General features: G+C 46.3%; 3 protein-coding genes across 4 annotated transcripts; all 3 read left to right on the top strand.

Moving 5' to 3' along the window:
- The first annotated feature begins 46 nt into the window (after window positions 1-46).
- Window positions 47-4,353, top strand: lpcat4 (lysophosphatidylcholine acyltransferase 4). Its single transcript, XM_037261532.1, has 13 exons — window positions 47-335; window positions 541-904; window positions 1,394-1,506; window positions 1,580-1,640; window positions 1,816-1,874; window positions 2,354-2,388; window positions 2,463-2,517; window positions 2,584-2,666; window positions 2,757-2,882; window positions 2,958-3,108; window positions 3,195-3,287; window positions 3,610-3,745; window positions 3,859-4,353. Exons 1-13 carry the CDS (start codon window positions 252-254, stop codon window positions 3,996-3,998), a joined length of 1,500 nt encoding a protein of 499 aa, XP_037117427.1. The 5' UTR covers window positions 47-251; the 3' UTR covers window positions 3,999-4,353.
- An 84-nt stretch (window positions 4,354-4,437) lies between these two features.
- On the top strand, window positions 4,438-17,301 carry LOC119128775 (solute carrier family 12 member 6-like). Of its 2 annotated transcripts, XM_037261530.1 has the most exons (27): window positions 4,438-4,584; window positions 6,411-7,473; window positions 8,452-8,546; window positions 8,619-8,744; window positions 8,976-9,122; window positions 9,197-9,251; window positions 9,344-9,474; window positions 9,541-9,782; window positions 9,952-10,067; window positions 10,148-10,333; window positions 10,402-10,566; window positions 10,677-10,775; window positions 12,147-12,204; window positions 12,273-12,447; window positions 12,526-12,644; window positions 12,715-12,813; window positions 12,973-13,092; window positions 13,562-13,666; window positions 13,741-13,909; window positions 13,993-14,188; window positions 14,823-14,992; window positions 15,096-15,227; window positions 15,293-15,400; window positions 15,497-15,520; window positions 15,765-16,000; window positions 16,066-16,199; window positions 16,289-17,301. In XM_037261530.1, exons 2-27 carry the CDS (start codon window positions 7,251-7,253, stop codon window positions 16,378-16,380), a joined length of 3,522 nt encoding a protein of 1,173 aa, XP_037117425.1. In that variant the 5' UTR covers window positions 4,438-4,584; window positions 6,411-7,250; the 3' UTR covers window positions 16,381-17,301. The 2 variants fall into 2 exon arrangements, with proteins under 2 accessions (XP_037117425.1, XP_037117426.1); XM_037261531.1 differs by lacking the exon at window positions 15,497-15,520 and having other exon boundaries at window positions 4,439-4,584.
- Window positions 17,302-20,483: 3,182 nt separating this feature from the next.
- LOC119129705 (C-type lectin domain family 7 member A-like) lies at window positions 20,484-23,297 on the top strand. The gene is made up of 3 exons (XM_037263083.1): window positions 20,484-20,586; window positions 22,920-23,122; window positions 23,187-23,297. The coding sequence occupies exons 1-3, from the start codon at window positions 20,526-20,528 to the stop codon at window positions 23,295-23,297; spliced, it is 375 nt and encodes a 124-aa protein (XP_037118978.1). The 5' UTR covers window positions 20,484-20,525.

Raw genomic sequence — 23,297 nt, 5'->3', positions numbered from 1 at the left:
CGTGACGTGTCAGGCTGCGTCCGCTTATTCTAGTCACCTTGCTCGCAGTGTGCGCGCACACACACACACACACACACACACACACACCTACCTCCTCACGTGCAGCTGTCAGTTTGTTTCCTTCGCTCGTTTAACAAGTTCTTTTTGGTTTCAGCTGGTGGTGACTTGAGTTTTGTTGCACTTACTTTGGTGATTCGTCATCTTCAAATTCTGGCCACAGCATTATTAGGAGGGAGTTTGCTGTCGTCACCATGGAGAAGTCGGAGCGTCGCGTCCATGGGTCCAAGAATCCGTTCTTTCACGAGGTGACGATGAGCAGCTTCCAGAGGATCCAGGTAAGAACTTTAAACCAACTTGCCCCAGTGTGACCAAGGTGGAGTGTTTGTGTTTGCTCGACAACTTCACCTGTGCAACATGGCTGCCATGTTGGAATAATGCTGTTTCACTACATTTGCAAATATTGGCACGTCCTCCCTTTGTCAGTGTGTTATAGGATGTGGATTAGATGTCTAGAAACTCAATGGGCTTTTCTTTCCCAAGGGTCTGATCCTAGGAAGCTTCTTGTTCCCGGTTCGGGTGGTCCTGGTGAGCTTGTTCTTCCTCCTCATGTGGCCTCTGGCCCGCCTACGAGTGGCCGGCTTGTCGGCGGAAGATCGCGCCCGACCCGTGGTGGGCTGGCGCCGCTGGCTTTTCCACCCTGGCGTCTGGTTCCTGAGCCGGGCCGTCTTCTTCTCCCTGGGCTTTGTGTGGGTCCGGGTTAAAGGTCGCCGGGCTGACCTGAAGGAGGCCCCCGTGCTAGTAGTAGCGCCCCACAGCACCTTTCTGGACATGCTGGTTTTGTGCTCCACCTACCTACCCACCGTGGTGTCTCGCTCAGAGAACACCAGCCTGCCCGTCATCGGAGGTGAGCTGGATTGGATGGAGGATGTGTACAAAAGTCTACACACCCCTGTTTACCTTTGCCCCACAAAATTCAAGAACTCATGTCACCTATAAACTTTATAACCCAATTGAATTTGGGGGGCTTCTTCCCCTGAGGACAAGTGAAAAAATGTAAATATGGTTGCACAAGTGTGCACACCCCGGTCAGTTTCAGCTGAATAAAATGAGCCCCAAAGAATGTTTCTATCACCGCAGTCGGTGTTGTGATAGCGTCAAAAAGTTCAATCTTAGCTTCATTGTACCAAAAATTAAACCTCACTTATGCAAATGTAAAATATATTATACGAAATGGTATGTGTGTGTGCTGAGTCCACTCCAGTTTGAATGTCACTGGATCTTTTAGAACAATGTTCCATCCCCCGTGTGTGACAAAAGTTAAGTAATTATTAAGCTTAATCTTCTATTTTTACAAATCCTGGTGTTCCTGCATGTTGAACTACTCCTGCCTTAGCTCTCCTGGAGTTCAACCAGTCTGTGCTGGTGAGCAGGAACGACCCGGATTCCAGGAAAAAGGCTGTTGCCCAACTCACAGAGAGAATCACTTCCAACGGCTTCTGGCCTCAGGTGAGTCGACACAAATATTCAAACCCATGTCCACCTCTATTAAGACTCTTGGGCATGTGTCATCCCTGGTCAGATGCTGATGTTTCCCGAAGGGACCACTACGAATGGCAGCGCTCTGATCAAGTTCAAGCCGGGTGAGGAGAATTGATGGAGTCATTTAATCCAGTCCTGATGCAGCGCCTGAGGCCTTCCTCTGGAATGATTGGCATGAGGATGGAAAAGGGCGCAGTGTTTGCCTAATGTTACATTCAGTCATTTCATTTCTCTCCTTTGACAAGTTTCTCCTTCCTTGCCCTCTTTTACCGGCAGGTGCTTTTCTATGCGGAGTCCCGGTCCAACCGGTTCTGTTGCGCTACCCCAACAAGTTGGTGAGTTGGCTCCTCTGTATCTCACACCCAGAAGTCTGCCTCCAAATTTTCACGATTTCTGGCTTTTAATTGAATGGATTGAAAAGTGTTTTTATCAGAATTTATTTAGTAAGGGAGTGACGTCAGCATGCGGTTTATTTTGCAGAGCTTGTTTAACCACGCAAATATTTGGATGGTAGTGGATTGTGTGAATGTGCTGCAGAGTTCGATTTAGCTCTGCCCAACCAATCAGACAACGGGAAAATGCTGATGTCATCAAGAGCCAGGCGAATTAGAAGTTCGGTTGGTTGAAGAAACAGTCCTCTTCATCATAGAGTTAAAGTTCCATAGGCCAGCACGACTGAATGTGAAGGTGGATCAGATTGACATAGCAACACACAGAGGTTCAAATCTGATTGGACGAAAAAGAAACTGCCGAAGCGAACGGGGTTTTTGTTGTTGTTTTGAACGGCATCTTCAAATTCGTGTCTGTGCTTCAGGATACCGTCCGCTGGACGTACAAAGGCACAACATGGTAAGTTTTTGCCGGGTTCGTGATGCTACTTGGGTTTTTCGTGCAAATGCTAATGTTTGTTGTCTGTTTTGCAGGATTGAGGCGCTCTGGCACACTGCTTCTCAACTCTATACCAACATAACTATAGAGGTGTGTGTGTGTTGGGGGTGGGGGGGGACTTTTTGATGTTTGGAGTAACAAATTGCTGTGCTTCAGTTCCTGCCTGTCTACAATCCCTCACCGGAGGAGCGGAGCAACCCTAATCTGTATGCTGACAACGTGCAGAAGCTCATGGCTAAGTAATTATTTATCGGAAAATAGCATTTGTAGACCAATTGTTTAAAATGTGCACAAAGAAAATTCGAACGTGTTCTGGCGCCGGCTTTCAGAGCCCTGGGTGTCCCAGCTACAGACTACATAATGGAAGGTGGCGTGCCCGCCCAAAAAGTGGGCCATCTCTCTCTCCCGGTGCCATCACCTGGCAGGGAAGCGCTGACTCTGCTGCACAAAGCCGGGTAAGGGGAGTCGTATCTCTTTTTACCACATTTCGTCATGTTCGTAAACAACCAACCGTAATTCGTGTGCGTCAGTCTTCGAACAAGTGAAATAGAAGCCGCGTTGGAGAGAATGATCGACAGGTGTCGGTCGGGATCCTCGCTGGTCGGAACCGAAGATCTCGCCGGCCTTCTGGGGCTTGCTGACCGACAGACAGCGGCGAGCATCTGCGGCCTCTACCCCGAGGTTCTCAAGGGTCGACGTTGTCGTGTCGTCTCTGTGACGTGACGTGTGTTAGCTTAGCGTCTTCTGCTTTATGTTGTGGCTTTCAGGAAAAAGTCGTGGACCTGAGACAGATCTATCTGAATATGGCCGCTCTATCTGGACTCGTTGACATCAAGTCTCTCCTGTGCACGTCCTTCAATGTAATTATCTTCACAACACTAGTACTAGTACGCTCTTGGTTCACACTAGTAAGACAATTCAATGCACTAGTAGGCTGACTGTGCCTTATTACTAAGACTTTTTTTCCACCACCAATGTGTAGTTCTGCCGCACTGGTAACATTTAGTTGTTCTAGTTTGCCAAAGTTGTCCTACTAGTGTTTAGAAATGTCGTAGAGTAGTGGAAAAACATTACATATAAGATAGTCGTTCTACTAGTGCATTGTCTTAATAGTGACTGATGGACATAGATTAAATGCCATAGAAAGGGAGTGTGATAAATGAATGGCCTTTGACCTTGCAGTTATTTGATGAGGAGGGGACGGGAAGTCTGAGTGCTGAGGAGCTTTCTGGCCTGATGGGGGCGCTGCTTGGCTTACGTCAGAATCACACTGCAGAGCTGTACTTGGAGGTCTCCACTGGTGGCCGGTTAAGTCAAGGTACTAAGTCAATGACTTTAAATAGAGTATTTTCTTTCTAATGTGATTTTTGTTGTTGTTCTCTGGGGTCAAAGATTGTTATTGACTTTGGTATTTTACCACTCGCTCATCAGATGACCTTGTGCGAATGTTGACAAGCCACCCGATCTACCAGAAAGTGATGAGTGAGCACCTACAGCCCAACCAGGCTGCACGCCATTTGCCGGTCAATAACAATGGAAACATGCTCAATGGGTACAAAAAAGTAATGTAAAGCTTCATGTTCGGTTTTTAAATCACTCAATTGCAGACTTTGTTTTATGCTAACGCAAAGAGACACTTTAAGGCATAATCATTCTAACTAAACATGGTTGCATTTTTGTGTACTCACCTTTACCATAAATGTTAATGTTTTATCTGAGAATATTTTTATACAGGCAACTTGTGCAAAAAATGTTATTGTAAATGTATTTTTATAAGAAAAGCTTCATTTATAGAGACATGTCATTTATTTTCTTTGCCCACATGTTCACCTGTTCGTTTTCTTTAGTTGTTTTTTTATCAATCTGGTTTTTTTTCTAGTTTTGGGAGGAATAAAAGGGACTTTGAATCGAAATAAACATTTTTACAACAGCTTTTGTGTCTGTCCAGCAAGATGTCATGTGGTTTCATTTTTACTACTGCGCATGCGCAAGGTTGCGGTCGGGGAGTAAGGACGGTGGTTTGCAAGGGACAAAATATACAGTTTTGCTTCTCGACTGGACAATAAGGAGTCGATAAACTGCCGAGAGGAGCCCCCCGCTTCCACAGCCGTCCGAGCGTGGAACAACTCGGTAGAGCGTCCACGTCACCAAATCCAGGTATGAGTCTTACGCACCGCTTGCGTTGTGTGTCACGGGGGTTGACAGTTGACAGTCGCGCGGCATGGGCAAATCGGTGGCTAACGTTAGCATAGTGCTGGCTGGCACCGGGCTGGAACCTGCCAACCCAGCCAGGCGACCGGCGTTTCTGTGTTCCTCTCTTCATTTTTTGACGCTCATTGCCGATTAAAAGAAAGAAAAAAAAACAAGCTTGGGAACGAAAGACGCAAAGCTGTAAACTGGTTGCAGCTGGTCTTAAATGTCCGCATCTCCCACCGCAATCCATTCTGTCGCCACAAAGACGTACAAGCGAGCAGCTGTTGCGACATTCTTCATTTCTCATCCTTTAAACACTGGGCTCTATTGCCATATTTTGAAAATGTTTTCCAAAATACTTCAAAAAAGTATTATTATGGCGAGCATGGCAAGCAGCTTGCTTAGGGTTCGTTCGCGTTACTCATTAATTAAGCCATTACGGACATATTCATTCATTCATTCATTCATTCATTCATAGGTTTGTTAATGTGTCATTTATTACATGAGTACTGGCATCTTACGTTTTGGTGTACAAAATGTAACGTTCACGTAACCACCAATGCTGCCGCACTGATGATATATACGGTACAGTACAGTACTACGGCTGCGATATGGTTTTTGAATCGAGCTATATCGATATCGCAATATTTAACACATACCTTTTTTTTCAAATTATTTATTGAAGAATGAATTTTTTTTTTACTTGGGATAATAAGACAACTCAATATTTTCTTAGCTAATTAATAGTAATTGCCTCAGCTAATATTTAACTATTGAAATGCAATTTAAGTTTGACTGGGCAATTTTAGGCAAAAGCATACAATTTCATAAGAATCTTATTACATATCTTTCAATATGAGTATTGCATGGGCCAATTTTGCAATATTGCTATTTTTTATTTTAGCAGCTCTAGTATTTACATTACATCTGATGATTGTTCATCTTGATCATTTCATGCGCTTATACCTGACAAGTGAATGAAGGCTACATCATAAATGTGGACCATCTAATTTGACAATGTGCACACATGTTGTTCCATGCTCTATTTTTATTTACTTTAAGCACCGTTTACATTAGGAGCCATCCAAATGGATGCATCTGCCAGAGGTTGATGTTCCTTGAGGGTAAAATGCCAAGCAAGGTGTTGGTCAGTATACCCCCCCCAAGCTCCCATTCCACAACTGTTTTTATTCCCAAAACAAGACCAAAAAAACGGGTAAAAGGCATCCAGCCGCCGTTTCCTCTTCGGAAACATCGAGTTATGAAACAAAGCAGCAAGCAGCAACTGGTCCGACCGGTTGGAGCCAGGTTGACCCTGGTTATTTTTTGAGATGCTTTGTGTAGATACCTTGGTGAGTCATTTGCCTATGTGTGTGAACCTGTTAGGATGTCATGAATAAAGTCACCCCATTAAAGAGCCTTTAAAGTGAATTTTGAGTTTTGGTTCCAATGCAAATTATTGACAACCTGTACAAAACAAGAAGTATGTGGTATTGTACTCACTTGGAGATAAGTCTTTAAATATTTCAGTGTTTGATTTTTTTTATGGCTCGATAGTCGGTAGATATATTAATAATTGATTAATTGTGTGTCAATTTCAGCCTCACATCTGTAAATATTTCCATTAGATGTTGTCCTCTATGAAAGCATGACACAATTGTGTTTGATATGGTATATATTGTGACAATAACGCTGTTATTTTTTTCCATTCTTGCTTTCTGTCTTTCCCCCTGTTCTTGTTCTACTGCTCCATACCCTCCAATCCTTGACCCTTGCCCCTGCCCCGGTAGAAAAGACACACGCTCAGCAAATTGGCTTAAAGCAAAGCGCCACTTTTAGTCAATTACTCAAAAAACAATTGTGAAATTACTCAACCACTATTTTATTGATTAATCATTTAGAGCCAGATTTATTTTAATGTTCCAAATCCTCCGAATTTTAGCTCGTTCAACAAATATTCTCTGATTTGTGTAGTCTGTTAATGAAAGCAGCCATATTAGCCCAATATTCTAATAATATGTTAATATATGTAAATATAAATAACATATTTTAAAATATAAGGTTTTAGTCTATTTTCTCACTTGACAAAACCAGTAATCAATTTTCCAGTTTCATGTGATGGAAGTAATGGAAATTTGAAGCCGTCGTATGAATGACATGTAGCTGAACCTGAAGCAGCCTCAGAAGTGTGTTTCAAATTAAGAGGCCTTCACTCGCATCAATTAGTAGCTCTTTCCTTTTTGTTTATTTGACTTAGTTTAATTATTAAACAATTGCAAAAAACAGTAATCGGTTTGTAAAATTAAAAAATATATATTTTAAATGTACAATTTTACTTTTTAATCCGAATCTATTGATCAACAAAAAAATAGATTGTCAAAATATTTGATAGTGACAGCCCTTAAGGAAAGCGCTGTTGGGCACTTAAGCTTGGTGTTGGCCAATTACGTCGCCTCGATGGAGAATGGCGACTGTCAAAGAAATAATTATACGGGCAATCGTTCCCTCTTCCACAAGCATCAGCTAAACTCAGTTAGATTCAGCCACGCTCGCTAGCCTGTGAGCCCACCAGCCGCCCTCCCTTCGCTCGCCCCGAACTTCCCGACCCCACACCCCACTCGGGCTTCGCCATGACGTCGGTGAGGTTCACCGTGACGCCCACCAAGGCGGAGGACCACCCCGGGCTGTCGGACACGTCGCCCGAAATCAGCTCCCGCTCCGGCAACCACGTGCGCTTCGGCTCCCGGGAAAGCGTCAGCCGAAGCGAGCCGCCCAGCGACTCATCGATGGGAGTCGTGGCACCGACAGGAGGAGGCGGCACGGAAACGCCGGACCACAGTAACATGGAGCAAGGTGAGGACGTGCACATAGAATAATCCCCAAGTGTGAACTGGCCTACTAATCTGGAATGTAATCTGGATTTTAGGAGATGTGCCGGTTGCTCGGTCAGGATTTATTAGTTGTCACACGAGTGTAACCCAAAACCCATACCCTGTTCTGAGCTTTGCCCATTGTGCCTTTTCCGGAAGTGACTTTCTTGAAGTTTCGCCACCTTGCTCAAGAGCGGTGGCAGGCGCCGTTCGTAACCACTCGGCTGCAACTACCCGCTAAAAAAGAACGGAATCCAACCGCATTAGCTATCAAATGGAGAAACTGGCCTTTTGTTTTGCCCAACAAACTCTCCTTTTGCTTCCCTGACTCAGCGTTTAAGACAAGAGTCTGCAAAATCCGCTGTCGTCTGCTCGTGAGACAGTCAGCTGACACTTTCACTTCCGCGCTTGAAAGAACAACTCGTGCGTGTCTATAGTAACGAGGCCGCCCCACACCGTCGCTACATAATAAGCTTCCATAAGTAGGAATTGAGCCGCTTAATCCCACTGAGTTTCAAGTTTTCCCACGTGTGGCGCTTAGTCGGGAACAAACATTTTGGAGTAGTGAGGCAGCGCGGCGCTGCCCCTTCCTCGCCGCCCCCCCTCGCAGTGATGCCACATGAATCCCATGCAGGTGTGCTGACCTCAGCCTGTCATTTGATCTGTTTTGGTTTTTTTTTGCCTTCCCATCCTCTCTCATTTAGAAGATTCTTTTAGACAGGCGAATCTGTCAAATTATTGACAAAATCGCTATATTGTTAAAAAAAAAAAACCCAAATAGGGTTGAGGAACAGATCTCCAAGAACGAGTGTTGCTTTTTGTGTAAGCGATGAACAGTGCGACGGCCTAATATTAATTAACTAGCGTCGTGTTTACGTTCACACCTTGGTAGTTGGCTTACGGGAGGCACCAAGGGGAAGGAGGCTTGTTGTGTTTACGTTTGTTGTGCTCTGTCTTGCAGGGGATGGAAATTCCAAACTGTCTAGCGTGTACATCAACAACAGCCACGGTGCGGATGATGACGACTTCTATGACAGGAACTTGGCCTTGTTTGAGGTTTGGGTCCCATTCCGGTAGCTCGTCTCATTCCTCGAGTCTCGGACGTCATCGTCTTCCCGCTGCTCGCAGGAGGAAATGGACACGCGGCCCAAAGTTTCGTCCCTGCTCAGTCGTCTGGCCAACTATACCAACCTGATGCAGGGCGCTAAGGAGCACGAGGAGGCCGAGAGCAACAATGAGAAGAAGAAGGCCAAGGTACTTCAAAATGTCGCTACAATTGATTATAGCAAAATTTTCCTCACCGTGTGGCACTTTTAGATGGCACTCTGTTCAGCATTGAGCTGACCTGCCATTTTCTAAAGCTCCTTGAATTAAACTAAGAGTGCCATCGAGAGTGGTCAAAAAAATACAACTGGTTCATGAAGCAATTTTGAAACTGAAGCTTCACCGGGAGCTTATTTGGTGTGCTCTGGCGGCTCTCCACAGTCACCGCGCATGGGAACCTTCATGGGCGTGTACCTGCCGTGCCTGCAGAACATCTTTGGCGTCATCTTGTTCCTACGTTTGACCTGGGTGGTGGGGACCGCCGGCGTGTTGCAGGGCCTCTGCATCGTCTTCATCTGCTGCTGCTGCGTGAGTGCCGCAGAGTTTCGCCAAAGGGGGTGAAGAGCAATCTCACCCTCTTTGACCTCTTTTTGTGCCTCCAGACAATGCTGACCGCCATATCCATGAGTGCCATTGCCACCAATGGAGTGGTTCCAGGTAACCCCAGATCATTCTTTGTTCACTACGTAGGTCTAGTCTAGATACTCCAACTGTATGTTAATAACTGACCTTACTCTTTCCCCCTGCAGCCGGCGGTTCCTACTTCATGATCAGCCGCTCTCTGGGTCCGGAGTTTGGGGGGGCGGTGGGTCTGTGCTTCTACCTGGGTACCACCTTTGCAGGGGCCATGTATATCCTCGGAGCCGTCGAGATCCTGCTGGTGAGTTGCTCGTTTTTGCCAAGTCCTGGCTCGCAGGCCACGACACTCCCTCGTCTCCTCCTCCAGATGTACATCGCACCTGAGGCGGCCATCTTCACCGCCAAGGGACTGGAGGGCGAGGGTGCGGCCATGTTGAACAACATGCGTGTCTACGGCTCCGTCTGCCTCCTCCTCATGTCCCTGCTGGTCTTTGTGGGCGTCAAGTACGTCAACAAACTGGCCTCTGTCTTCCTGGCCTGCGTCATCGTCTCCATCGTCTCCATTTATGTGGGCGCGCTGGTCTCCGCTTTCAGGCCGCCCAATTTCCCGTACGTACTGCCGTCCCGTCGCCGGTGCGTTGTCTCATCTAAATGCTTGACATTTGTGACAAAGCGCGACGTAAGATTATCGCAATGATTTCATTCATAAATGGAAGGTTTCCAATTTGAACTACTCTTACAATTCCCACTGAAATTTACCCGAACTTGATCTTTGCAGGGTATGTACGCTCGGAAACCGAACCATCAACGGCCACGACCTCGTCGACCAGCAGTGCGCTAAAACCGTCCCGCTGTCCGCCGAGAGGGAGGTGACCAATGAGACGCTTGGCGGCGGTGCGTTTTGATGTCGTGCACCACCGTTTGCACGCTAAGGAGGCCTGCAAAGTTGACAAACATTTCACCCTTTTTTCCAGCGGACGGCAACACCACGACTCTGGCGACAACGGAGCTGGTCCCCAGTCCCGGCGAGAATACCACATACTTGTGGAGCCGCTTCTGCCAGAGTGTCGAACTCAACTCCTCCTGTGACGACTACTTTGCAGCCAATAACTTCTCCCGCATCGACGGTATCCCTGGTTTGGCCAGCGGCATCATCTCCGGTAACGCCGCACGCATTGGTAGCCGTTTTGGCCGCGATGGCGCGTGACGTTCCTCCTTTGCGGCGCAGAGAACCTGTGGAGCTCATACCTTGGCAAAGGAGACGTGGTGGAGAAAGGCTCTTTGAGCTCCTCCCAGGGAGCGGGTTTGCCATCCACACAGCAGCCTTACGTCTTTGCTGACATCACCACCTCCTTCACCCTCCTGGTGGGAATCTTCTTCCCCTCCGTCACAGGTAAACATTTTCTTTATTTTCACTATTGGTACTCACCCATCCCCATTAAGAGGTGGAGGAGGGTTTTCCTGAAGCTTGCTCATTTTGAGGCGTTTACTTGTCTTCCACAGGAATCATGGCCGGTTCGAATCGGTCAGGGGACCTAAAAGACGCCCAGCGGTCCATCCCCATCGGGACCATCCTTGCTATCCTCACCACCTCCTTTATTTGTATCCTTCCATTAGAGCAGTGATCCCCAACCTTTTTTGCGCCACGGACCGGTTACGTGTAAGAAATATTTTCGCGGACCGGCCTTTATATAAATAAATAATAGATTTATATAACTAAATAATACATTTATATAAATAAATAATACATTTATAACAAATATATGAATACGATGAAATAAAATGATACGACTGGCATAAAAACAAGTATAAACGACATTAAAATAAAACTCACCATTACATTGAATTAGTGGGAGCACTGAGCTTGTTTGTCAGAAACGAGCCGGTCCCATCTAGGCGTAATCGGAGACAATGACACCCGAAGTGGTTAAGGTTTGTCTTTTAATGCAGGATGCTTGGTCTCCATGTGCCGAAGCAGTTTTGAGGGCTTCATTGCCTCGTTAGCTAGCCTGTCGCCACATATTATGCAGAGTGGGCTTGGCGCGTCATAGTCTTTTAAATGCAGCTTTCCTTTTCTTAGAAGTCGTAGCCTCTTCTTCTTCCGTCTCCTCATTGGGCTTTTTTCCCTTTCCGAAGAAGCTTTCCAAACATCTCTGTTTCTTGCTCATTTTTGCTTGCTTCGCAGGCTCAACTGAGGTGACATGTCACGTGACCGAGACGAGCGTCTTGACCTGAACCGACGGATGTAATTGGGAGAGAATCGCCAATTTTTTTTATATTTTTCAAAATAAATACTTACTCATTTTTGCTAGCTCGACTGGGGAAACATGTCACGTGACCGGGACGAGCGTCTTGACCTGAATTAATTGATCGTCGATTAAAACAATTTTTTTTTTTTTTTCTGTGTGGCTTGGCGGCCCGGTACAAAGTGACCCACGGACCGGTACCGGTCCGCGGCCCGGTGGTTGGGGACCACCCGGTGGTTGGGGACCACTGCATTAGAGCACAGTGCAGTGTGAATTTCACTCACACCGACGCGCTGTATGCAAAACGTTAACATATCTTTTCCCAATTGAAATGAATGGAAACACCTTTTGTTTGACCCCATAAAAAAAAAAAAAAAACTGCAAAAGTTATTTTAACAGTTGTTATCACACTGCAAGAACTAAAAAGGTATTGTGCTACCCTTCTTGATGTGCATGATTTGTCCACCTCGGAACAGACAGATATACTGTACTGGTCGTGGCAACATTACAACTCCACTCCGCTTATCAGTACGGCACTAATATGACTCATTCCTCACGGACGATAAGGAATTTATCACTGACTGTAGTAATATTGTCTTTCTACATGTATTGCCACTCCGTTTGTGTTAAATTAGCATTAGCATGACGCTAGTAGATGCAACGCAAAAGAATTATGTTTGAGCTGACCTTTGAAGGTTTGACGTTTTCCTGAGTTTCCTTTACCCAGACCTCAGCAGCGTTGTTTTATTTGGCGCCTGCATCGACGGTGTGGTCCTCAGAGACAAGTCGGTTCCATTCGTTACGTGTCTCCCTGTGTAAGAGAGATGTTTTTGAACGTTGTCATTTCCCGCAGGTTTGGAGACTCTGTCCGAGGGAATTTGGTAGTGGCCACGTTAGCCTGGCCCACTCCTTGGGTCATTGTGGTGGGATCCTTCTTCTCCACGTGTGGCGCGGGTCTCCAGTCGTTGACGGGTGCTCCAAGGCTTCTGCAGGCTATCGCCAAAGACAACATTATTCCCTTTCTTCGGGTTGGAACTTACACTGTCGGACATTCTCAGCCTGTGTGTTAGGCAATGTGCTGACTCGCTTTTGCTGGTGTGCGTCAGGTGTTCGGTCACGGTAAAGCCAACGGCGAACCCACCTGGGCGCTGCTGCTGACGGCCCTCATCGCTGAGCTGGGCATCCTCATTGCCTCTCTGGACCTGGTGGCTCCAATCCTGACCATGTGAGACGTCCCAACCCCTCTCGTGTCACGTCATTGGTCGTCAGAGCTGTCAATCTTCTTCTCTGTCCAGGTTCTTCTTGATGTGCTACCTGTTTGTCAACCTGGCCTGCGCCCTGCAGACCCTCCTGAGGACGCCCAACTGGAGACCACGCTTTTCCTACTACCACTGGTGTGTGCGCCGCAGCCGTGGCTGCGTTGGCTGTGGATCCACACAGACTCACCGTGTCTGTGCTTGTGTATGTGTGTGTGTGTGTGTGTGTGTGTGTGTGTGTGTGTGTGTGTGTGTGTGTGTGTGTGCGTGTGTGTGTGTGTGTGTGTGTGTGTCAAGGACCTTGTCATTTTTGGGGATGACCATCTGCCTGGCGCTCATGTTCATCTCCTCCTGGTACTATGCAATCGTTGCCATAGTGATTGCAGGCATGATCTACAAGTACATCGAGTACCACGGGTATGTTTCCATGGCGATGGCATGTGCCGTTCAGGGTTACCTTCACTTTATAGTGGTACCTAGACGTACGAGCGCCTCCATCTTTGGATGTGCCGTGGCTGCTCAAGGCTAAGAGAGCTGACAACAGTCGCTCACGTTGAACAAAATGTGGTCATGGGCAACATTTAGCCCCGCCTCCTCAACGTTACACCAAAACATTGGTTATATTTTCAATTTGACACTTTTACACTACAGTAATCCCCCCTCCATCGCTGGGGTTAACGTTTCTAGCCACCCTCGGAGTAAGTGAAATTTGCAATAAAGAAATACAGTACCCTTGAGAAATTCTCCCTACGCATGTTTTTGTAGCATTTATGCCACTTCATATTTAAAGTCTTTTAACACAGAGATTAGAAACACATTTAAACACATAATTCACTGAATTATGAGCAATGGGTAACATGAGTGTCTGTCCTGTATTGCAATCCAGAGCAGAGAAGGAGTGGGGAGATGGAATCCGCGGACTCTCGCTCAGCGCCGCCCGCTACGCCCTCTTGCGGTTGGAAGAGGGCCCACCTCACACTAAAAACTGGAGGTACACAATTCTCCCCGTGAGGTGAAGACGGCAAGAATTGATTCGGGCTCCAATTCAAGACCTGTCTCCTGCAGGCCGCAGCTGTTGGTTTTACTCAAACTGGATGAAGACGCGCACGTCAAGTCTCCGCGCCTGCTGACCTTTGCCAGCCAGCTGAAGGCAGGAAAAGGCCTGACCATCGTGGGCACGGTAGTTTCCGGCAACTTCCTTCACAGCTACGGAGAGGCATTGGCGGCGGAACAGGTGAGATCTCGTCGGCCAGGGTTTGATTTCTGGACTACAAGGTCCTGCTTTTTGATTAACACAAATAAAATTCATCTTGTCAGACCCTAAAGCTTCTGATGGACAAGGAGCGGGTCAAAGGGTTCTGCCAGTGCATCGTCGCACAGAAGGCACGTGAAGGCATCAGTCATATGATCCAGTCCAGCGGTCTGGGGGGGATGAAGCCCAACACCGTGGTGATGGGATGGCCTCATGCCTGGAGGCAGAGCGAAGATCCGCAGTCCTGGAAGACCTTCATCCGTGAGTGCTGCTTCTCGCTCCTCTCCGTCCCACACAAGTGGCAAACATACTCTTACTCGTGTGTGTGTGTGTGTGTGTGTGTGTGTGTGTGTGTGTGTGTGTGTGTGTGTGTGTGTGGTGTGTGTGTGTGTGTGTGTGTGTGTGTGTGTGTGTGTGTGTGTGTGTGTGTGTGTGTGTGTGTGTGTGTGTGTGTGTGTGTGTGTGTGTGTGTGTGTGTGTGTGTGTGTGTGTGTGTGTGTGTGTGTGTGTGTGTGTGTGTGTGTGTGTGTGTGTGTGTGTGTGTGTGTGTGTGTGTGTGTGTGTGTGTGTGTGTGTGTGTGTGTGTGTGTGTGTGTGTGTGTGTGTGTGTGTGTGTGTGTGTGTGTGTGTGTGTGTGTGTGTGTGTGTGTGTGTGTGTGTGTGTCTGTGTGTGTGTGTGTGTGTGTGTGTGTCTTTTTCTCACTGTTGCTTACCTACAACACAAATCTATCTCTTCTCCCATTTATGGCATTTACAATTCTGAACTGTTGCTGACTAAGTTGCGCGGCTTCAAAAATATGTGTCGAAAGAACAGATGCCTGCTACTAAAAGATTTGTACGTCCCACCACTGTCTTTCAATTGAGAGTCTGACGGCGCCCCCTGTCCTCCCTCCAGACACAGTGCGCGTCACCACGGCCGCTCACCTGGCCTTGCTGGTGCCGAAAAACATCTCCCTCTTTCCCAGCAACAACGAGCCGTGCGCCGACGGCTACATGGACGTGTGGTGGATCGTGCACGACGGCGGGATGCTGATGCTGCTGCCCTTCCTGCTACGCCAGCACAAGGTGCCGGCCACACAATACATTAGTTGCCGATTAAAAACTCTGTTTTGTTGTCCAGCGAACTCTATTAACCTTGCTGTGTTCTTCTCTCCCTGGCCTGGAGTAGGTATGGCGAAAGTGCGGGATGCGCATCTTTACCGTGGCCCAGATGGAGGACAATTCCATCCAAATGAAGAAGGACCTAGCGACGTTCCTCTATCACTTACGAATCGAGGCCGAGGTGGAAGTCGTTGAGATGGTAAGCCACCGCTGCTCTTCTTAATTTGGAGGGCATCAACTAAACGCATCTTTTTGCTGTCCCAGCACGACAGCGACATCAGCGCCTACACTTACGAGAGGACCCTGATGATGGAGCAGAGGTCGCAGATGCTCCGCCAGATGCGGCTTTCCAAATCGGACCGTGAGCGAGAGGTAAGGCCGCGCGGCTACGTGTGGGCAATATTTCCACCCGCCTGACCCTTACATTTTTCAAATATTGGCTTCCTTCTCGCCGCTGGATTTCCTCAGCGGGTGCGCTGGAGTTTTGATGATGTGAGTAGCCAGCCATCAGCTAGTCCAAGTAGATTGCTTCTACGGAATTATGGCGAGCGATTTGAGGAGTTAGCTTTAATATCCACTCGAAGGCCCACGCATTAGTACTGTAGATGTGATGTAGTTGAGCTAGCGAGTCAGTATGTGTCGCGCGCCAATTCGCGGGAGCCAGGGCTGAGGCAGACAAGTCCAAGAGGAACCTATGACCTGACGTTGCCACTTTATCTTGTGACCCGCGGGCCAGGCTCAGCTGGTCAAGGACCGCAACTCCATGTTGCGACTGACCAGCATCGGCTCAGACGAGGACGACGAAACGGACGGCGGCGAGCGGGAGCGAGCGGCGGCCGGCGACGGGTCCTCGTCCGAGCGCCACCGTCGCGTTCAAATGACCTGGACCAAAGAGAAGGCGTCGCAGTACCGGGCAGCGCACTCTGGATGCTCCACGCCCGAGGGCTTCAGAGACATGCTCAGCATCCGACCGTCAGTGTTCATACGTCGCTCCTCCCCCTCCGCACAAGCATCATCCAGTATGTCTTTTTCTTCAGTGACCATTCCAACGTGAGGAGGATGCACACGGCCGTCAAGCTCAACGAAGTCATCGTCAACAAATCTCACGACGCCAGAGTAGTCCTCCTCAACATGCCGGGACCACCCAAGAACCCGGACGGAGATGAGAACTGTATCCTTAATCCTTTTGGTGGTTTGTTTTGTGCTCAGAGAGGTTCAGCGTCTGCGTGAATGTTTGGGTGTCCGTGACTCACTGAGCAGACATGGAGTTCCTGGAGGTTCTCACCGAGGGTTTGGAGCGTGTTCTGCTGGTCCGAGGTGGAGGAAGCGAAGTCATCACCATCTACTCGTGATGAGATGCCCACTTTGATGGCAGTTGCCAATCTACTGCAAGTGAGAGAGAGGGGGGGGGGGGGGGGGGGCAACTGCCGCATGGGACCACTCAAACCAACCGCCGCTTGTCACTTGCTTGTCGTCACTCTTCTGTCATTCCACTGGCGTCACGCTGCAAGAAAAAGAAACAAGCCCCGTGTTCTTATGGATTGCGTTTTCCCGCTGACGGTCGTAGTGCGATGTCAAGTGTCAGAGGCTCTCGTTGCTCTGATGAGACTCAGGGTTGAAATTTTTCTCTTTTTCTCGGTATGTTTGTTCTAAATATTGGAATTTGTTCATGCTCTGCACTTTTGTTTCCAGCATAGTAACTTAAATAGTTTCGTATCTTCTCTTATTTTAAACTACTGTATATGGATGGCCCATTTATTTGTTTGGTTTTTTTTGTCTCCGGTGACAGAACAAATCCCTTGTAGTTCTGCTTTGATGAAATGGACATTTTCCTCACTCATTGACATGCAGTTTCTTCTCGCCATGACACATTCCTGTGTAACTGCAATACTTCCAATATCATGAGCAAAAGTCTCAGAGGTTGGCCTTCGTGGACGTCATGTCTGGGAGAATGAAACAAAATGAGGCATGGACCATCCAGGCAGAAATGACCGGTATGCATGTGTGGAATGTTATAAATGATTCATGTCCTACTGTCTGTATGTGTGTGAATGAGCGCTTGTTGCTAAGGGTGAGCTGTAACCTGTTCTTTCGTTCTCCAGATTTTTGTGTTACGGTGCAGGGATTTATTTTTGTTTTTCAAACGTTATTGTATTTCTTGTACATAATGACAGAGATTCCAAGATGTATCTTTTTTTAATTACACAAATATGTGAGGCATAAAACTTGCTTGGTTGAACATTTTGGGAATAAAGTGATCTAGAAGAAACAAATGTTGCCCTTCAGTGAAGTTCTCCTACAGTAACAATTTCAATGATTTTGCCTGTCTCCACCCCACCTGCCTGTAACAGCTGTGAGGGCTGAAACTGTCGAAATTAATTGTAATTCTTCAAAGAATCTATTTCCTAGATTTATGTAGAAATTCAGATCTAAATGTTTTTATTGCGCCCAGGGCGCCCTTTGTCTCAGATTTTGTTCTTTTTGTGCCCAGGGTGCCCTTTGTCGCTGATTGTTTTCATAACGTCTATTGATGAGAAATTTAATCTTACTCCATTTGCTCCCAAACAATATTTACTCTAATCACAAAATAATAATACATATTACTACTACTACTTCTGCTACTACTACTCTTACTATTATTACTACTACTACTACTACTACTGCTACTACTGCTGCTGCTGGTGGGTCTCATCACCAAGGGCGACGAGAATCAATACAGGTCGGAGGTCGACCTTCTGGCCACATGGTGCAGGGACAACAACCTCCTGCTGAACGTCAGCAAGACCAAGGAGATTGTTGTTGACTTCCGGAAGGGTCACACCCAACACCTGCCACTGACCATCGACGGTGCTGTGGTGGAGAGAGTGAGCAGCACCAGTTTCCTGGGGGTGCACACCAGTGAAGAGCTCTCCTGGACCACCAACAATGCATCACTGGCGAAGAAAGCTCAGCGCCGCCTGTACTTCCTGCGGAAACTCAGGCGAGCAGGTGCTCATCATGCGCACATTCTACCGTGGCACCACTGAGAGCGTCCTCTCCAGTTGTATCGCTGTGTGGGGTGGTAGCTGCACTGAATACAACATGAAGGCCCTGCAGCGCATAGTGAACACAGCTGGTAGGATTAGATGGTGCTTCACTCCCCTCCCTGAAAGACATTTACACCGCCCGTCTCACACGCAAGGCAACCACAATTGTGTGTGATGTGAGTCACCCCGCTCACACTTTGTTTGATCTGCTGCCCTCTGGGAAGAGGTACAGGGGCCTGCGCTCCCGCACCACCAGACTCACCAACAGCTTTGTACTCCAGGCTGTTAGGATCTCTGTAGGGAGTCATGACTGTTCTTAATGAAACAGTTCAATATGATTGGGCTGTTCATTTCGGGATCTCGGCCACAATTCATGTTGAGAAGGCCATGGACACTCCTTGCCGTATCCTCTGATTTCAATGTAATTATTTGATACCAATGGATAGACAGACTTTTATTCCTTTGTCCAATTTACCATGTTGTTATTCTCTTAGATTTACCGTGCATTTTCATCATTGATTTCTTATATTTCAATTACTTATTGTTAAATTTACTATACATTATTATTACGCCATCTGATGATTTACCATGCATTATTATTCCTTTGTCCAATTTACCATGTTGTTATTCTCTTAGATTTACCGTGCATTTTCATCATTGATTTCTTATATTTCAATTACTTATTGTTAAATTTACCATACATTATTATTACGCCATCTGATGATTTACCATGCATTATTATTCCTTTGTCCAATTTACCATGTTGTTATTCTCTTAGATTTACCGTGTATTTTCATCATTGATTTCTTATATTTCATTTACTTATTGTTAAATTTACCATCTGCTGTTTTACCTTGTTTAATTGACCAAAAAAAGAATAAAATAATAAAGACAATCGGTGTGTCACCTGGTTAACTCATTTAATAGTTTACTGGTTTGGACAGGGCAATCCGGTCAATTTGACCACTAATTTATTACGCCCGAGGTACGAGTATTAGTCAGACTTCCTCATGACGCCATTTGGGTACAATTTTGCTATTGCTATTAATGGATAGACAGACCTTGGCTCTTTTATAAACAACTGTGCAAGGAATTTGAACTGTTTTCCCGATTTGTTCATTTGTGATATGGGTCCAGGTGCCAGGCTTCAAAATTGTATATTCTCGTCCTACTTTAGAGAGCTAAAAAGATGTCTGGGGGCAATTTCAAAATCTTCCGGGACTTTTTCGGACTGCCTCAAACTTAATACATGTACAGTACATTGTCAATAGAATTGCCACTCCGTTCCGTTTCACTCAATTCCAGGTTTCTCAGTATGGTTCGCAAATAAGTCACGCCTTTCTCCTCAAATGTATCACTTTGCTGATTGTCACTCTGAGTGTGAGTGTGTGTGCGTGTGTGTGTGTGTGCGCGCGTGCGTGTGGATGTAGGGTGAGCTAGTCAGCTTACACCGAGTGTTTACAAGCAATGCCAAAACCAAACTGCACGTTCACGGAGGAGCTGAATGAAAAATTCGATAAGAATAATATGAAACTTTTTCTTATATTTATATTATAAACATTATTAATAAAAAGTATTTTACATATGTTTTGTGCTATTTGAACCAATAAATGCAAGTGCTATACAGACACCATGTCATTTGTGTCATAACATACACAGACACACCCATGACCCCCCCAAAAAAAGGGTATCTTCCTTTTCAAACCCCCCCAAATCTGGTCATCCTGTGTAAGGGCCTGAAAATGTGTACAAGATAACAATCCCATCGAGGAGTCGTCTGAGTCATCAAGCGTGTGCTTCCCCCAAAGAGCCAACAAGCCACAAGATCCCCCCCCCCCCGCATGGTGTGCAACTTTTTGCACTCAAGGCCCGCAAGGCTCAATTGGAGACGTTTCCCCCTCATTTCTCTCAGATTCATTTGCTCATCGTCTCCTCGCTCATTTTCATTCACAAGTACGTCTCATTTGATTCCCACTTTCATACTTGGATTTCATGATTTCGATTTACTGTTAAATGAATACATTGAATTACACCTCATTTCATTCCCACTCTCATGCTTGGATTTCATGATTTCGATTTACTGTTAAATGAATGAATACATTGAATTCCACCTCCTTTCATTCCCACTTTCATACTTGGATTTCATGATTTCGATTTACTGTTAAATGAGTTGACTGCTTCTTGCGGTTGTTCCCGCATACACCAGAACATTTACAAAGTAACAAAGAAATAAAAGACCAAAGAGTAGTGCGTCGTCACACGCGCTCGCCACTCCCACATTTTGTGCTACGTGAAGTTGACGTGTGGGCGTGGCCTGCATCCCGGCTTGAAGCAGGCACACCAAACGTCCATCCATTTTCTTCTCCTGACTGGAATAGACAGGCCATTGTCAGTAAGGCGACTTATCATTTCTTTTCTCCTGACTGCCATCGCTCAGTGAGGCGATTTGGTCTTCGCGATCTCTCTCCAAGATGTGGGAGGCACTCGAGTGGTCTATTCTCCTGCTTGGCGTATATTGGACATGCGCGTCAGGTAAGCAATTTAGTCAATTAAAACCAGTCAGTTCAACAGAGTTCATTGCTAAAACAATACCGCTGTCGACAACGTGATGAAATGTACTGTGAGTTCGCATGTCTGCATCTGCTTCTACTCTTGTCAAAACATTACGATGCCTGAGATCAAAACACTTGATTGCAATGGATCCAATTGTGAGCACAAAGACTAACTGTTCGTGTTCAAATGCTATGATGGCTTTTTAAGGTGCGTTTATCATTTTCGTTTATGTTGGCTGCTGCTCTGTCAGAATATACGAACAACTTGACTTTGAAGTAATTACGAAGGGCCTATAGAGGAAGTCAAACTGTCTCTAGTAGGGGCACACTCACTCAGACGGACGAGCGCATCTCGGTGGTCTGGGGAGACCTCTAGCGGTGGATGTGAGAAATATGAATGACGGGCGACGGACGGCAGGCAGCAACACGTTTCAAACGTCCGCGATTTCTCCACGCCACATAACGATACAAAGTAACACGAAAACAACCAATCTACGTATCATGCAACAACAACCATGTAGCAAGTAACGTCTTTGTTGGCGTGAACTATTCCTGCCGAACTTGCATGAACTTGTAAAGCACTACTTGACGCACCTGCATGCGCTCTTCCTAACAGTTAGGACCTAACTAAACAATTTCTTAGCCTTAATATTTAATCATTATTGATATTATTGAAACATATTACGAATAATTATTTCTTACAGCCCTTTATACAACAGATAGTTCTTAGCGCCTCTATTATAAAGATATTTTTCCTTTTCTTTCATCTAAATATAATGAATAATAATTAAAAAATTATGTACATTGTAACGAAATTATAAATGATAAATAAGCATTATAATTTAACAATAATAATTTCTTACAGCTCTTACTACAATAACTATTTCTTCATGAACAAAATGTCTCATGAATTATATGATCAAAAACGTCATCAAAGAGACATCAATAAACACACAAATCCATATGATGATTTATGTATACAAGACCTACTTACGAGCAAAGATGATTTGTCTTTGCGATTGATTTTGCCAGCCTTATCTTTCACAATCGGGACAATATCGACTTGATTAAATTTGGCTCGAATCGAAAGAAACCCCAGAAAAACAGATGGCTGGTATTGTTTTCCCATTGGAAATTGTCAGTGCTCAGCCGATAACTTGTGGGCACCACATGCCTGATTTCTTAGGCTTGATAACAATATGGTTGACTTCCTGTACAGAAAATAATCACACGCTCCTGTTTGTTCTGTTATCGCACACAAAAAGAACTTGCGACACAGTTCCAAATATTTCTGCCGTGAGTGTTCCATTTGCACCATCTAAATGTGTTTTCAAAGAATTCACTTAGTAGTAATTCATTTCTTTCTCTCAATGAATTTCTCTCTCAAAAAATTCATTTCTTTTTCTCAGTGAAATTCTTTGCAAAATTCAGCCGGACTTTTACGAGAGACTCTGATTTTCAGTGCGTGTTCATCTGAAGATTGCATTTGCCCCTCAGAGTCCATTCGAGGCCCGTGCTTATTCGGTTTACCTGACTGAGCCCGCAGTTTAAAAGCCCCTCTTCCCCATGAAACCCCTGCACTGCTCAGCTCAGCTCAGCCCAGCCCAGCCCAGCCTGGCTTGGCTTTGTACTTTGTCATTTAATTCAAGGACACGGGCTTCCTGAGATAAAAAGAGTGGAGCGGGGTCCAACTGTTCCAATGTTAGTCAATTGAGTTGCCTTGTGCTTTAGCACCCCCCAGTGGTGAAATGTGCGATGACCTGATTTGGGCTTACGTCATTGGTCATCAATTTGCCACACGTGCGTGACTGGTGGGTGGGGATCGCTGATGGTGAAGATGAAGTGCTAACACTGTGAGTTTGAGTTCGATTCATTTTGTCTCTCATAGTACCTCTGATGAAAATGACAGGCATCTTTTAACTTGCGCAATTGGTGGCTGACTACATCCTTTGTTTGCTCCACTGTACATCTGAAGCTTAATAACAGAACTTTGGGGCAGTTGTGTGCAATCTCATGTCATGATCTGTGGACATGTAATCATGACCAATTATGTTGTGAAGAAATAAAAGTGAATCAATCAACCAATCAATCCTTGGCAGGCACAAGTGATGCTTTGATGCAAACAATCAGCAGCTCACCCCAAAATGAAGGACAGGCAAGTTTTTGGAAGGGGCCAAAGGGACAATGAGCATTGCCCCCCCTGACAGAATCCTCGTGCATTTGGTTGCCATGCGCCCAATGAAGAGCATCGAGTAAAAACATGCCATCGGTGTGCTCTGATCTGTCCGCCCGTTCCCCAAATTATGCCCTCAGCCAACCAGTGTGCTCCCGGGTGGCGCGGGCACGGCACCAGCTGCTACAAGAAGATGGCAGTCCCCAACGGTTGGCTGGGCGCCTGGCACCACTGCGTCCAGCTGGGCGGCAACCTGGTCTCGATCACCTCCTCGGCCGAGGAAGACTTTGTGAAGACGACCATGGCCAAGTACAACCACTTCTGGCTGGGGCTCTCCAACCAGGTGAGACGGAAGCGGCAGTGGACTCTGCGGCGACAACTGGAACTGGTTTCTTTTCTCCCCCCAGAAATGCGACAAGGTCTGGTGTGGCTTTGAAGGCGGGAGCCAGAAGCTGACCTGGTCCGATGGCCAGACAATTAAGCACACCAACTGGGCCCCAAATCAACTCGAAAGGTAA

Source organism: Syngnathus acus, chromosome 10 (assembly GCF_901709675.1).
Source record: "Syngnathus acus chromosome 10, fSynAcu1.2, whole genome shotgun sequence".
NCBI lineage: Eukaryota > Metazoa > Chordata > Actinopteri > Syngnathiformes > Syngnathidae > Syngnathus > Syngnathus acus.
Note: the sequence above shows the minus strand (reverse complement) of the source record. Positions and strands in the feature narration are given on the sequence as shown.